The following is a 14596-nucleotide window of genomic DNA, read 5'->3' as shown; positions in this document are numbered from 1 at the left end:
CTTCCAGCCGTTCTTGTTACGCTACTTTATTTTTCCAACTACCTTTCATTATTTCTTTAATCTCTTCTTCTATCTTAACTTTCCTTTCCTTTCACTCTAATCATTTTCCGGATTCACTCAGTATCTGTCAGGAATTCTACTTTTTCCACATAAATTTTGATGTATTCTTTAAAGATAGCCCACTCCTTATTCACTTTTTGTACCATATCTCCTCTTATCCTCTCTGTTACTTCGGCAATACGGAAGTATTCCATCATTTTAGATAACCAGTCTGTTTTAGTTGGGACACTGCTGCTTTTCCAATTTTTGGCAATCAATAACTTTGCCGCCATAGTTGCATACATAAATATTGGTCTGACCGTTCTTTTTATTTCCTCTGACATGATGCCTAGGAGAAAGGATTCTGGGGGTTTTTTCAAATGAAAATCTAAACATTCTTTTCAGTTCATTATAGATATTTCCCCAGAATCCCACTATCTCTTTGCACTCCCACCACATATGCAGAAAGGTTCCTGCCCTGTTGTTGCATCTCTAACATACATTACTACAGTTTTGGTACATTTTTGCCAATCTGGCCTGGGTCAAGTACCATCTGTATGAAATGGAGAAGTCACTTTCAGAATAATAGAAGAAGAAGAAGAAGAAGAAGAAGAAGAAGAAGAAGAAGAAGAAGAGGAGGAGTTTGGATTTGATATCCCGCCTTTCACTCCCTTTAAGGAGTCTCAAAGCGGCTAACATTCTCCTTTTCCTTCCTCCCCCACAACAAACACTCTGTGAGGTGAGTGGGGCTGAGAGACTTCAGAGAAGTGTGACTGGCCCAAGGTCACCCAGCAGCTGCATGTGGAGGAGCGGAGACGCGAACCCGGTTACCCAGATTACATGACTACCGCTCTTAACCACTACACCACACTGGGCTTGCTGGATCCGACCAATGGCCCATCTAAGCCAGCATCCTGTTCCCACAGCGGCCAACCAGATCCCTGTGGGAAACCCGCAATCAGGATTCGAACACAAGAGCGACTCTCCCCTCCTGCGGTTTCCAGAAACGGGGATCCAGAAGCATTGCTGCCTCCAACGGGGGAGGGCAGAGCAGAGCCTTCCTGGCTAATAGCCCCCCCAAAGCCCTCCATGAATTTGTCTAATCCTCTTTTAAAGTCATCCAGGTTGTTGGTCATCACTGCCTCTTGTGGGAGTTAACTATGTGCTGCATGAACAAGTGCGTTTAACCGTCCTGAATTTTCCAACATACAGATGTTTATGAGTTCTAGCGTTCTCTCCTTGTCACCCACTAGCAGAGGACCCGGGTCAGGCCTCAGACTATGGGTGCCCAGCGACATAGGTGCCTGGCTTATATTTTAACACTCGAGTGGGTTGAGAGATCAAGGCATGCCTGGGTAAGCCGGCGGTATGCCAATGCAGATGGATGCCTCTCTTATTTCATCAGGGAGCATGTTCCATAACCATGGGACTACCAGTGAAAAAGCCCAGCTCTGCGTTATCACAAAACGGATAGCTATCAGACTGCGGTGAGACTAACCCGGTTACATTTGTTAATGTTTTTAAAAAATATGTAACTTTTATTGTTCTTCTATTATGCATTTTAGAATATTCATTTAAGCAACCTTAAAATATCAATGACTTCCCTCCTTCTCTTTCCATGGTTCGTTTTACATAACACAAATCCCTGCATATTTTACATAAACTAAACCATTCAGTATTCCATTATTACATCCATCAAAACTTGTTTACACTGTTGAATTTATCTTAACACTGCCCACATTTTCAAACATACATAATTTCCACCCATATAGTCAATAAATGCTTTCCAGTCTTCTCTGAACGTATGTTCTTCTTGTTCTCTTATTCTATATGTTAAGTCTGCAAGCTGCACATATTCTGTCAGCTTAAGTTGCCATTCTTCTTTGGTTGGGACTTCACTCGTTTTTCATTTTGGGGCTAACAAAACACGGGCCGTGGTAGTGGTATACATAAATAGTCTTTTTTGGACACCTGGGAATCTCAGTCTGAATTATCCCCAACTAAAATGACTCTGGGTTTTTTGGGAAAAGTACTTTTAAACATTTTTTTTTTCAATTTGTTATAGATTATTTCCCAATACCCTTTTAACCCTTTCAGGTGAAAAGGCGACATTTGCTAATCTGAATGCCCTTGCCGGGCAACCGAGGTACCCACCTCGCGAGGTTTTCCCCACGACCACATTGCTTCCGGAGGAAATTCATATCCGGCAGAGCTTCGGCCTGGTTGCTGAAGTAGAGTTCAATGAGCAGAGCAGTCAGAAGGTCTGGGTAAAGTCTCTGGATGGTATCTTTAGATTCCGGCACGGAGATCACTTCGTAGAGAGCCTGAGTGATCTGATTGGGGAGGAGAGAAAACAGTGGGTGGGGAGGCTTTGAGGACAAATCTCTCGTGTCTTTTTAAAATACAGTCATACCTCAGGTTAGAGATGCTTCATTTTTTTTTTAAATTCTTTTTATTGAGTTTCTCTTAAGAAAGAAAAAAAAAGAAAAAGATCAAAAAGAAAAGAAAACAAATCAACAGATTAATAAGCAATATCCGTACATAACACAGGAATGACATTCCTTACCGTTTTTGTCCTTTTCCTTCAAACATTATATTTTTAAATATTTAAACCTTTTCCCTACACCTCCCTTGACCTCCTACCCTCCCGTTTTCAGGTTTCTTAATAAGAAGTTTTTTCTTTTCTGCAGCTATTAATTGCTACTGGTTTGCGCGTCGTAGGACTTATATCAAACCTGCTATAGTTTTTAAGTCTCTGTAGTTACCTTCAATGTATACCATAATTTTTTTCCAATCATTAACAAACTTTGTGTTTTTTTTGGTTTCTAATTTTTTGTGTCATTTTTGCTGACTCAACATACTCATATAATTTTGCTTGCCAATCTCTGATCGTTGGGATATTTGGGCTATTCCAATTTTGTGCAATTAATATTCTAGCGGCAGCTGTAGCATATTGGAAAAACGTCTTATCTTCTTTTTTTATTTCGTCCCCAATTATTCCTAGTAAGAAGGCCTCTGGCTTTTTAGGTTACAGATGCTTCAGGTTGAGTTTTTTCGGGTTATGGACCCGCCGAAACTCGGAAGTGCCGGAACGGGTTACTTCCGGGTTTTGGCGGTTGCGCATGTGCAGAAGCGCTAAATCGTGCTTTGCGCATGCGCAGAAGCACCAAATCGCAACCTGTGCATGCGCAGACGCGGTGCTGCGGGTTGCGAACGTGCCTCCCGCACGGATCATGTTCGCAACCCGAGCATCCACTGTAGTTTTTTATTTATATTTTTCAAATTTATACATTTCATTAGATTTACAATCAATTTAACATTTCCAAACTTTGACTTCCTTCCCCCTCTTTCTGCAGTTGCTTAATTTAATTTTTTAATATCTTCTGCATATCCAACTTGCTCATGTATCCATCTGCTTTAAATATATACTCTTATAAAACTGCAGGTTATTACATTCATCCTGCCCATGTTTTTATCTATTTACAATTTATCTGTAAATATTCAATAAACAATTTCCATCCTTTTATAAGAAGTTCGTTATCTTGGTTTCTTATCCTTCTGGTAAGTTTCGCCATCTCTGCATATTCCATGTGTTTTTTTATCCACTCTTCCTTTATTGGGACTTCTGCTTATTCCATTTTGGGGCAAGTGAAAATTCTTGCTGCTGTAATAGCATACACGAATACGTTTCTGTACAATTTAGGTGGTTCTGTCCCTATAATTCCCAAAAGGAAAGCTTCTGGTTTTTTTAACAAAAGATATTTTGAACATCCTTTTCAATTCATTATATATCATTTCTCAATAAGCTTTAACCTTCCTACAAGACCACAACATATGATAAAAAGAACCTTCTTTCTCTTTACATTTCCAGCATTTGTTTGATTTAAATTTATACATTTTTGCCAGTTTACTTGGATTCAGGCACCAAGATGAGCTTGTAGAGAGCCTGTGTGATCTGAAAGGGGAGGCAGGGGAAAACAGTGGGTGGGGAGGGCATGAGGACAATTCTCTCTTGTGTCAGGGACCTTGGTGCGAAAGACGCGACACCTTCAATTAAAGAAGTCCAGGAATCTGTTTCTTGACTAAATGGGACATCCAGTCCTTCCACACAAGATGTGCCTCCTGGTTAGGACCGCCTCCCTTTCTTCAATTCAGCAGTATTGATTTATTTTGATTTATAAACTGCTTGATCAAAAATCTCTCCAATCGGATTGCAAATAAAACGGGAGACGAAACGCGACTAAAACCCACAGTCCAATGAAAAACAGTGTATAAGATCATCATTGAACAAACACACACAAACATATAAACAAATGCTTTGACAGGCAGCTTCCTGAGTTAGAATCATAGAACTGTAGAGTTGCAAGAGGCCCCCCCGGGGTCATCTAGTCCAACCCCTTGAAATGCACAAATTGTCACTAAATATAAAATAAGCTTAAGAAATGAACACTCGCAGCTAAACAAAATATATACAGAACCACTGTCATTAAAAGCAAATGCAAAACTAATAAATATTTAAAAAGAGATGTAAGTAATAAAATTATAGGCCTCGATTGGCTTGCTGGGAAAATAAATCCTTTTCAGCAGGCAATATAAAGCAATCTAGCGAGGGTGGCTGCCTAATATTCTTAGGGTAACTGAGGGCAGTCCTTTAGTTAAAAAATGGGGAACTGGGAACTTTTACCAATCACCCAGAGATCTGCCAATCAGATCCCAATCTTCATTCTGCCCAGACGGTGGCAAGACGAGAATGGGGCCTTTTTGGTATTGGCTCCCTGCTTATGGAACACTCTCCCCAGGGAGGCTTGCCTGGCACCGTCATTATATAGCATTATGTGCCAGGGAAAAACCTTTCTTGTTAACCAGGCCTTTGGCTTTTAACTACCGATGGCCTTTTAGAGCGGGTGATGTTCAGAGAGACCCGTAGCTCTGTTATCTCCAAAGATATGGCAAGACTCACGGCAATAGAGGCTGCGGAGGTCTGCAGCTCAGTGCTGTGGTGGTCCTGAAGCCTAGCCAGCAAATTCTCCATCAGCTGCTCCTCCACGACTTCCTCGGTCGAGAGGGACTGCCACAACTCGGACGAATTGCTGCAAAGGGCCAAAAAAGGATGGAGCAACATCAACGGCTGAGGGCCTCTGAAACGTGTCTCGTCATCCCACTCTGCTCTGCCTTGGTCGGACCCCCAACCTGGAGTCCTGTGTCCAGTTCTGGGCACCACAATTTAAGAAGGATGCTGAGAAGCTGGAAGGTGGGCAGAGGAGGGCGGCCAAGGTGATCAAGGGTCTGGAAATGAAGCCTGATGAGGAACGGTTGAAGGAGTTGGGTATGTTTAGCCTGGGAAAGAGGAGACTGAGAGGAGATAGGATAGCCATATTCAACTACCTACAGGGGTGTCACACAGAAGAGGGAGTGTTAAAGTTTGTGGGTCGTAAATCCCATGGAGTCTGCTGCAATGGCACTGCAATAAATCTGATTTATTGGCACTCTGGCAAACTTCAATGGCGCCCACACGCTTCCACTCACGCGCTGCCTCTCTTCTCAGTTGTCGGATAGTGGCAGAGTTCACAAGCAGCGTAAAATGGCTTTGTCTGTGTCTGTATGGTGTCTTCGATAACTCAGCTCGACACCAGCACTTCTAATCTATCACTCTTTATTTAGGTAAAGGTAAAGGGACCCCTGACCATTAGGTCCAGTCGTGGTTAACTCTAGGGTTGCGGCGCTCATCTCGCTTTATTGGCCGAGGGAGCTGGCGTACAGCTTCTGGGTCATGTGACCAGCATGACTAAGCTGCTTCTGGCGAACCAGAACAGCACACGGAAACGTCGTTTACCTTCCTGCCGGAGTGGTACCTATTTATCTACTTGCACCTTGACGTGCTTTCGAACTGGTAGGTTGGCAGGAGCAGGGTCCGAGCAACGGGAGCTGACCCCGTCGCGGGGATTCGAACCACCAACCTTCTGATCGGCAAGTCCTAGGCTCTGTGGTTTAACCCACAGCGCTACCCGCATCCCTTATCACTCTTTATTTAGAAGCATACAAAAAAAAAGAAAAGAAAAGCCTACAGGATCTAGCTGCATGCTTGCAGCTTTCTGTCTCTAACAAAAATGAAACTACCTTGCTCACATTCTCAGACAGACTGCTCTCAGCAGCCCCCAGAGAGCACAGATCAAAGGAAAATGCCTGGGTCATGTGGGCAATGCACCCAGTGAATAAAAACGCTTCCAGAGAGCCAGTGTGGTATAGTGGTTAAGAGCAGTGGACTCGTAATCTGGTGAACCGGGTTCGCTTCCCCGTTCCTCCACATGCAGCTGCTGGGTGACCTTGGGCCAGTCACACTTCTCTGAAGTCTCTCAGCCCCACTCACCTCACAGAGTGTTTGTTGTGGGGGAGGAAGGGAAGGAGAATGTTAGCCGCTTTGAGACTCCTTCGGGTAGTGATAAAGCGGGATATCAAATCCAAACTCTTCTTCTTCTTCTTCCTGGAGTGTTAACTGTCCAGAACCACAACAGGGAGCAAGCTTGTTTTTCTGCTGCTCCGGAGGGGAGGACCTGAAGCAATGACTTCATGTTACAAGGAAGGAGATTCCGATTATCAGGAAGAACTTTCTGACAGTCAGAGCTGTTAGACGGTGGAACAGTCTCCCTCGTGAGGTTGTGGACTCTCCTTCATTGGAAGTGTTTAGACAAAGCTTGGATGGCTGCGTGTCAGGGGTTCTGTAGCTGTGATTCCTGCACTGCAAAGGAGTTGGACTGGATTTATGGAAAATGCACCCAGAAGACAAAATGTATCAAGGAGTTTAGTGGTCTGATACGGACTCCTTCCTCCCTCTGTTCCTTCCCCACTCCCTCGCTCTCAGGGCAGGAATTATGTATAAGTGAAACAAACTATAGCTTAGGGGCCCACTCTCTTGGCCCGCCCCAAAGATTTTAAAGGAAAAAAACCCTGGATGTACATTTCCAAAAAGGGACGTGGGTGGCTCTGTGGGTTAAACCACAGAGTCTAGAACTTGCCGATCAGAAGGTCGGCAGTTCGAATCCCCACGACAGGGTGAGCTCCCATTGCTCGGTCCCTGCTCCTGCCCACCTAGCAGTTCAAAAGCATGTCAAACTGCAAATACATAAATAGGTACCGCTCTGGCGGGAAGGTAAACGGTGTTTCCATGTGCTGCTCTGGTTCACCAGAAGCGGCTTCGTCCTGCTGGCCACGTGACCCAGAAGCTGTACGCCAGCTTCCTCGGCCAGTAAAGTGAGATGAGTGCCGCAACTCCAGAGTCGGAAACGACTGGACCTGATGGTCAGGGGTCCCTTTACCTTTACCTTTACATTTCCAAAATATAAGATAAAAAACAAATAAAATAAAACCTACACACAGCAGCAGTGTTTTGTGTTGTGTAGGCTTTTGAATTATGGTGCTGGAGGAGACTCTTGAGAGTCCCATGGACTGCAAGAAGATCAAACCTCTCCAGTCTGAAGGAAATCAGCCCTGAGTGCTCACTGGAAGGACAGATCCTGAAGCTGAGGCTCCAATACTTTGGCCACCTCATGAGAAGAGAAGACTCCCTGGAAAAGACCCTGATGGTGGGAAAGATGGAGGGCACAAGGAGAAGGGGACGACAGAGGACGAGATGGTGGGACAGTGTTCTCGAAGCTACCAGCATGAGTTTGCCAGCACTACCAGCAATGCGGGAGGCAGTGGAAGACAGGAGTGCCTGGCGTGCTCTGGTCCAGGGGGTCACAAAGAGTCGGACACGACTAAACGACTCCTATGATTTAAGTCAGGCATAGGCAAACTCAGCCCTCCAGATGTTTTGGGACTACAATTCCCATCATTCCTAGCTAACAGGACCAGTGGCCAGGGATGATGGAAGTTGTAGTCCCAAAAACATCTGGAGGGGCGAGTTTGCCTATGCCTGATGTAAGCAGTGGGTCCCACCTGCTCCCTAAAATATCACCTAAAATATCCCACCCTCCCGCCCTCTAAGGTTCTCATTCTTTGACCTTGCTATGGACCTCGGTTGGTTGCTGTTGAGGGACCTGGTAGGAGTTTTTCTACTTGGCAAATTGGCACCAGCCACTTGGTTTTTGCCTCCCTCGTAGCAAATCGTCACAAGTTTCTGGGCATTGGCAGGTAGTCATTGGGACAGTCCTGTACATGGAAAATGGGGAGGTAGCGCCATCACCTGCCCCACATATTGAAGGGTAGTCCGATAAAGGATTCCGGGGTGCGTGGCCCTGTCCAAAGCCTGGGGAGGTGAGGGCCTAAGACAACCCCCCTGTCGGTGACCCCGGGGGAGTTCCTAGTTGATGTGCATCAGCAGGACTCCCCCTACTGGTGGTTAACCCTTCCTGGACTGAAGTCGGATATAGTCGGTTAGGACCAATGCCTAAGCCAATACTGCTCATCCCTGTAACCAATAAAGTTGTGGCCTTTTTTAGCCCGTTAACCTTAATAAGTGTGTCATGTGTCATTATTTCCACCTTGGGGGGGCGGGAACTTGCCATGCAATACATCCAATCTGAAACCAAACCATACCTGGAAATGCCCCTGAAGATTGAACCCAATACCTTCGTCAAAGTAGGTGCCTGGACTGAGCTATGGATGCACCTGGTGAACATAGGGAATTGTCTTGTTCTCCATCTGACCACCGATCCATCTAGCTGAGTACCATCCATGCTAAAAACCAGAGGCACCAGGATTTCCCATGTGGACAGAGACTTGCTGCCTAGAGTTCGGTTCTCAAGGGAGAAACGCGAGGAACTTGTTACCTGTCTGGTGGGAAGGAATGCTCCAGGAGGCTGGAGATGACCGTGTCCAAGTGCTCAGTCCTGCCTGCCAGCAAGCCCACCAGCTTCATCACCAGCCTCCTTGCGCTGGGCTGGTGGATTAGGTCCAGGCGGCTGCAGATCCCGTCCACAATGTCCGAGACCTGGAAGGGGAAAGGGGTTGGGAGGTAGGAGGGCAGGAAGGAAGAGGAAGGAGGAGGGGGAGATGGGGAAGGAGAAAGAAGAAGGAGGAGATGGAGGAAAAGGAGAGGGGGGAGGAGGAGGAGGAAGGAGAAGGAGAGGGAGAAGCAGGAGGAAGAAGGAGGAGGAGATGGGGAAGGAGGAAGAAGAAGGAAAAGATGGAGGAGAAGGAGAGGGGGAAGGAGGAGGAAGGAGGAGATGGAGATGGGGAAGGAGGAAGAAGAAGGAGGAGGAGATGGAGGAGAAGGAGGAGGAAGGAGGAGAAGGAGAGGGGGAAGGAGGAGGAAGGAGGAGATGGAGATGGGGAAGGAGGAAGAAGAAGGAGGAGGAGATGGAGGAGAAGGAGAGGGGGAAGAAGGAGGAGATGGAGATGGGGAAGGAGGAAGAAGAAGGAAAAGATGGAGGAGAAGGAGAGGGGGAAGGAGGAGGGAGGAGGTGAAGGAGATGGGGAAGGAGGAAGAAGAAGGAAATGTAGATGGGGAAGAAGGAAGAAGGAAAAGATGGAGAGGGGGAAGGAGGAGGGAGGAGGAGATGGGGAAGGAGGAAGAAGAATGAGGAGATGGAGGAGAAAGAGAGGGGGGAGGCAGAGTAAGGAGGAGAAGGAGGAAGGAGAAGGAGGAGAAAAAGTGAAGGAGGAGGAGGAGAAGGAGAAGGAGAAGACCTTCAGCCAGAGTCTTGAGTGATGGGCAGGTCTCTGTAGGTTGTAGTTACCCAGTGGAGTGGCTATTGTGAAGTTCAGAAAAGCTCAGCCCCGCTGCAGGAAGGACTCAGGGGTACAGTGTGAGGGGGAGACACATTTTTTTAGGGGGCACTGTGCATTTGGCAAAGCGACGTAGGGCTGGCGTTGCTCCTGCGGTGGTGGTGAGGATTGGGTTGGTGCTGTGAGCTCCGTTCACCCTCCGTGCCCCGGGCCCCGGCAAGCAACGCTACGCCACTGCAAGGACTCCCCACCTGCCAAATCAGCATCCTCAGGACGCCCACCTGCTGCCTCAGACCTGCCCCACCTTCTCTATCTCGGCGCCACAGTGCCTCGCCATGCTGGCAAGGAGCCCCTCTGTGGTGGTGCAGCACTGGGTGGTGCACTGCACCGTCAGGCCATCCAAAGCGGTCAGGATGAAATCGGTCTTCTCTCTCGGGCTGAAGTAGACGCCGAAGACCTGGAGCACAAGGAGAGGGAGGGAAGAATGCTGTTGGCGTGTGGGCGGGGCTGGGGCCCCTATATGGGCATGTCTTTAAGTTAACATCTTACATTAAAAACCTGACAGAACCAAATTATCGAAGGCTTTTCACCAAAGCCAGACTAAACGTCTTTCCTTCTGCAGTGTTGGATGGCAGGTTGAGAGGAGTTCCCTACCAGGACAGACTTTGCTCGTGTGCTCAAGACATCGATTCCATAAAATATATTTTGTTGCACTGTGAAAAATATGAGCAAGCCAGGGCTGAACTGATACTACCCTTGCTGGTACCTTTTCCGGGAAAATCAGAGGCTCACTATGTCAGGTTCCTATTAGAAGACCGGACAAATGCTAGAACATTAGCAATGGCCAAGTTTTTATCGGTGGTTGCAAGAACCAATGATCCTTATATTCTGAACGAAATGCTTGTTTAACCTGGAGGTGGGATGTATGAATTATGTATTGCTTTTTAATGATTTGTTGGGTCTCTGGACCGTAATAAAGGTTGATGATGATAAATTCTATTAAGGCTTGCGGAGAAAAAATTGAAGCTTAATATCTTTTCCCTTATTTTAAACCAAACCAAGACTTTAGATAAAAGACTTTAGATACCGTAAGGACACAAAAAGGGGGGGGGGACAGAACTAGAGAAAGAAAAAGGAATAATTTTTTTAAAAATAGGAAAGAGTTTAAAAGGGGAAGATAGAAAAATAAGACTCAGAAAATAAAGAATTTGTGATTGATCTGCCCGCTATGCAAAAATAATATTCACTTCCAACAAAGCCGTTTTCTATCAACAAATCCTGAAATATCCTCGAATCCAGATACAGTGGTGCCTCGCAAGACGAAATTAATTCGTTCTGCGAGTTTTTTCGTCTTGTGAATTTTTCGTCTTGCGAAGCACCACTGTGTATTGACGGTTTCCCATAGGAATGCATTGGCGGTTTAAAAAAAAAGGCGCAAGACGTTTCGTCTTGCGAAGCAAGCCCATAGGGAAATCCGTCTTGCGAAGCAACTCAGAAAACGAAAAACTCTTTCGTCTTGCGAGTTTTTCGTCTTCCGAGGCATTCGTCTTGCGAGGTACCACTGTATTGTTATTTCTTTTTCACGCAAAAAGTCCATGAGAGGTTTCCATTCTTTAAGAAACCTTAGCAAGGACTTATCTCTGATTAAACATGTCAGTTTTGCCATCTCAGCTAAGAGGTGAGCCTTTTTTCCCCATCCGGTACGGCTAGAACGGTGGGAAACTTAATATCCCAACCTGAAAGTAACCAAGGGGATTCATGGAGCCATGGATATTGTAGTGAGCAATATCCAGACATAAATTTGTCCCGGGATAATGCCCACCCCCCAGTTGTGTCCTCCCAGTTACCTCTGCAACTCTGGAGGGGTTTTTGAGAAACACGGACGGATTCCAAGATTCCAAGAACTCCTTGTGCTTGCGCTTGATGGCTTCCGTGTGGACATTCTTCTCATCCAGCCTCGCAACTGACACACCCCGGAAATTTTAAAAAACAAGAACACACCCGTCAGTTTCAGGGCAGCGCGGTGTAGTGGCTAGAGCACCGGGCAAGGGTGCAAATCCCTGCTTAGCCATGAAGCTCGCGGGGTGAGAGTTGCTGCCTTCGCAACCTAACCCACCTCACAAGGTTGTTGTGAGGAGCAAATGGGGAGGAATAAAATCACGACGAAAGGTGCGGCATAAATGTAATAAATATGATATAAGGAGATGAACATTTCTATACACAATGGGGACCTACCTATTGGGCATATTAATTAGGTGCACAAAGTTCAGTAAAGGTACCCCTGACCAACAGGTCCAGTCGTGACCAACTCTGGGGTTGTGCGCTCATCTCGCTCAAGAGGCAGGGAGCCAGCGCTTGTCCAAAGACAGCTTTCGGGCCAGCGTGACTAAGCTGCAGCTGGCGAGCCAGCACCAGCGCAGCACACGAAAATGCCGTTTACCTTCCCTCTGGAGAGCGGTCCCTATTTATCTACTCGCACTTTGAGGTGCTTTCGAACTGCTAGGTGGGCAGGAGCAGGGACCAAGCAACGGGAGCTCACCCCGTCGCGGGGATTCGAACCGCCGACCTTTCAATCAGCAAGTCCTAGGCTCTGTGGTTTAGCCCACAGCACCACCTGCGTTACAAGTTACTGGGAAGCTATACTAATCTCACATTTATTTATTTTGAGGACTTATAAGCCGTTTGATCAGAAAACCTGTCCAGGTTTTCTGTCCACACTCCAGTTAGAAACAAGTATACATGAGACCAACGTGATTAAAAACAAATGTACAAATGAATAATTGTGCTACAAACATTCTTGTTTAGGCAAACCTACCCAGATGCTTCAAAAGCCGGGGTGAATTTTAAGCTGCCTTTAGTATTTTTAACTTTTTGTGTGTTTTAAGGTATTGCGATTTTTCTTGCTTTTTAAAAAGTATTTTTGTAATCTTATTGAACGGAATCAGTAAGTAAATATAGCAATGAAATAAACAACTACACAGCTATCCAAAGACATCTTGGTGTCAGGAAGTTTTTAATGCCTGATGCTTTGTTGTGTTTTTGTGTAATCTGTTGGAAGCCGCCCAGAGTGGCTGCTTGCAGATGGGTGGGGAATAATAATAATAATAATGATGATGATGATAACGATGATGATAATGATGATAATAATAGATGGTGATGACAATAACAACAATATTATTATTATTATTATCGCCATCGCCATCTTCTTCTTATCATCACCATCTATTATTATTATTATTATTATTATTATTATTATTATTATTATTAATTTATGCCCTTCATCTGTAGATCTCAGGTTGGTTCGCAACATAAAAACACAATATAAAAAACACAATAAAAATAAGAACAAAACCAAACCAATAATGCCCCCCTCTCTCCAGGGTCTGACATCCTTCCCAGTGGTTCTGAGCTGGCCACCCTATGGCCATTGGTTCACCTGGCCTCATGGGTGAGCCGGCCCTGGGATGGAAGGGAAAAGGAAGGAGGATGAACTGTTGCCTGCAATGACTGGCAGCCGTTCTCCAAAGATTTCAGGCAGGAGATGGCAGGGACTGAACCTGGGACCTTCTGCTTGTGAGGCAGAGGCTCTGCCGCTGAGCTACGCCCCCCGCACACTTTGCACATGCTCAAGGATGGCTTCGCCACCCGTTTCTTACTTTTCTGGCCAAGCACAATCGCCAGGAGGAGGTGGACACTCTTGGCTGCCTTGGAGCTGATGGACTTGACGGCGTCTCCGCAGCAGATCCCCAGCACTGCGACGAGGTGGCCCAGCCGGGAGAATTTGGACAGCGTCTGGCGGAGGAAAAGGGGCACAGCAGTGCTTTTTAAAAAAAAAATATTGGAAATTTTATTTACAACATAACATAAAGCCCCTACCCCCCCAATACAGAAATCCACCCTCATTAAACGCGAACATAACATACAATAAGCATAACATACAAACAACCAAATAAAAGACTTCCTTTATCCTATATCTGGCCTCTTTATTTACTTCTTATAAGCTGTTTCCTTTATGAATAATGTGATGGGATGATGAGCTGCTTGTGCTGCAAGCCCCTCAGAGTTTGATCAAGTTTTCAAACCTCTGCCTGTGACGGAGCCCCTCCAGCATGGCTGCGTCAATCGCTAGCAGAATCCGAAAGTGGTTGCTTTCGGAATCGTTTCCAACATAAAAGCTCCTTAACGGAAACACGTCTTCTGGACTCTCGGCGTGACAGTTTCCGGCGAGGAATGGGTGTCCCTATAGGAGGTCCTGAGACCTCCCCGCTGTTTTCGCTGGAAGCGTCTCTGAGCCATTCCTCCGACTCCTCTTCCCTTGAAGTTCCTGCTCTCCCCCTACTGGTTCCCTCGTCCGCTGCTGCGTCTCTCTCAACCTCAGAGAGCCCTTGCACCTCCTGTCCTTCCGATGGCAGTTCCCTGACATCCACCTCCCCTCCAGGGCCCCCTTCACCCCCTCCCGCCTCCTTCCCTACGGGTTGTGAGGAGGTAAAACCCCTGAAAGAGCCTTCCTCATTGTCCGAGGTTTCGAACACCTTCCTCCACTTGTTGCTGTTCCTGGTCTCTCGATACTCCTCGTCATCGGAGTCCATTCCCTCTTCCAACTCCGACTCCGCGAATCCTTCCAGTTCCTCTTCCTCGTCGGTGGTGCCGAAATACTCCCTCCTAAACCTTGCTACCGGCTGTGGTTTCCTCGGGAATCTTTGGTGGAACATTTCTGTTAAAACCTCGTCATTGACCTCCCCTGCAGTCACCCAGGTGTTTTCTGACTCCGGTTCCCCTTCCCACGCCACCAAATACTCCACCTGATTTCCCTTCCACCTGGAATCGAGGATTTCCGCTACATGGTTGCTTCTTTCCCTTTCTTCCAAGGGTGGTCCCCTGGTGTGCTCCC

The 14596-nt window shown here is 46.4% G+C and overlaps 2 protein-coding genes across 5 annotated transcripts in view; both read right to left on the bottom strand.

Annotated features, from left to right (window-relative positions):
* LOC310676834 (tigger transposable element-derived protein 1-like) overlaps positions 1–14596 on the bottom strand; it is a gene marked incomplete at its 3' end in the record, with an annotated part of 1439559 nt that overhangs the window by 187802 nt on the left and 1237161 nt on the right. The window lies entirely within an intron of this gene.
* LOC310675500 (maestro heat-like repeat-containing protein family member 7) overlaps positions 1–14596 on the bottom strand; it is a 66923-nt gene that overhangs the window by 22144 nt on the left and 30183 nt on the right. For 3 of the 4 annotated variants that reach the window (XR_014510175.1, XM_083436228.1, XM_083436230.1), the window contains 6 exons: positions 13362–13497; positions 11553–11668; positions 10010–10162; positions 8808–8968; positions 5000–5129; positions 2194–2372 (listed from right to left, as the gene is read on the bottom strand). Coding sequence is in view for 3 of the 4 variants with exons in the window: in XM_083436228.1 (XP_083292354.1) it covers positions 2194–2372; positions 5000–5129; positions 8808–8968; positions 10010–10162; positions 11553–11668; positions 13362–13497 (875 nt within the window). In the remaining variant the exon portion in view is untranslated. Of the gene's footprint in view, positions 1–2193; positions 2373–4999; positions 5130–8807; positions 8969–9986; positions 10163–11552; positions 11669–13361; positions 13498–14596 lie in introns of all 4 variants that reach the window. The other variant, XM_083436229.1, reaches the window with a different exon arrangement.

The sequence above is a fragment of the Podarcis tiliguerta genome (assembly GCF_965153285.1).
Source record: "Podarcis tiliguerta genome assembly, chromosome: 4".
Taxonomy (NCBI): Eukaryota; Metazoa; Chordata; class Lepidosauria; order Squamata; family Lacertidae; genus Podarcis; species Podarcis tiliguerta.
Note: the sequence above shows the minus strand (reverse complement) of the source record. Positions and strands in the feature narration are given on the sequence as shown.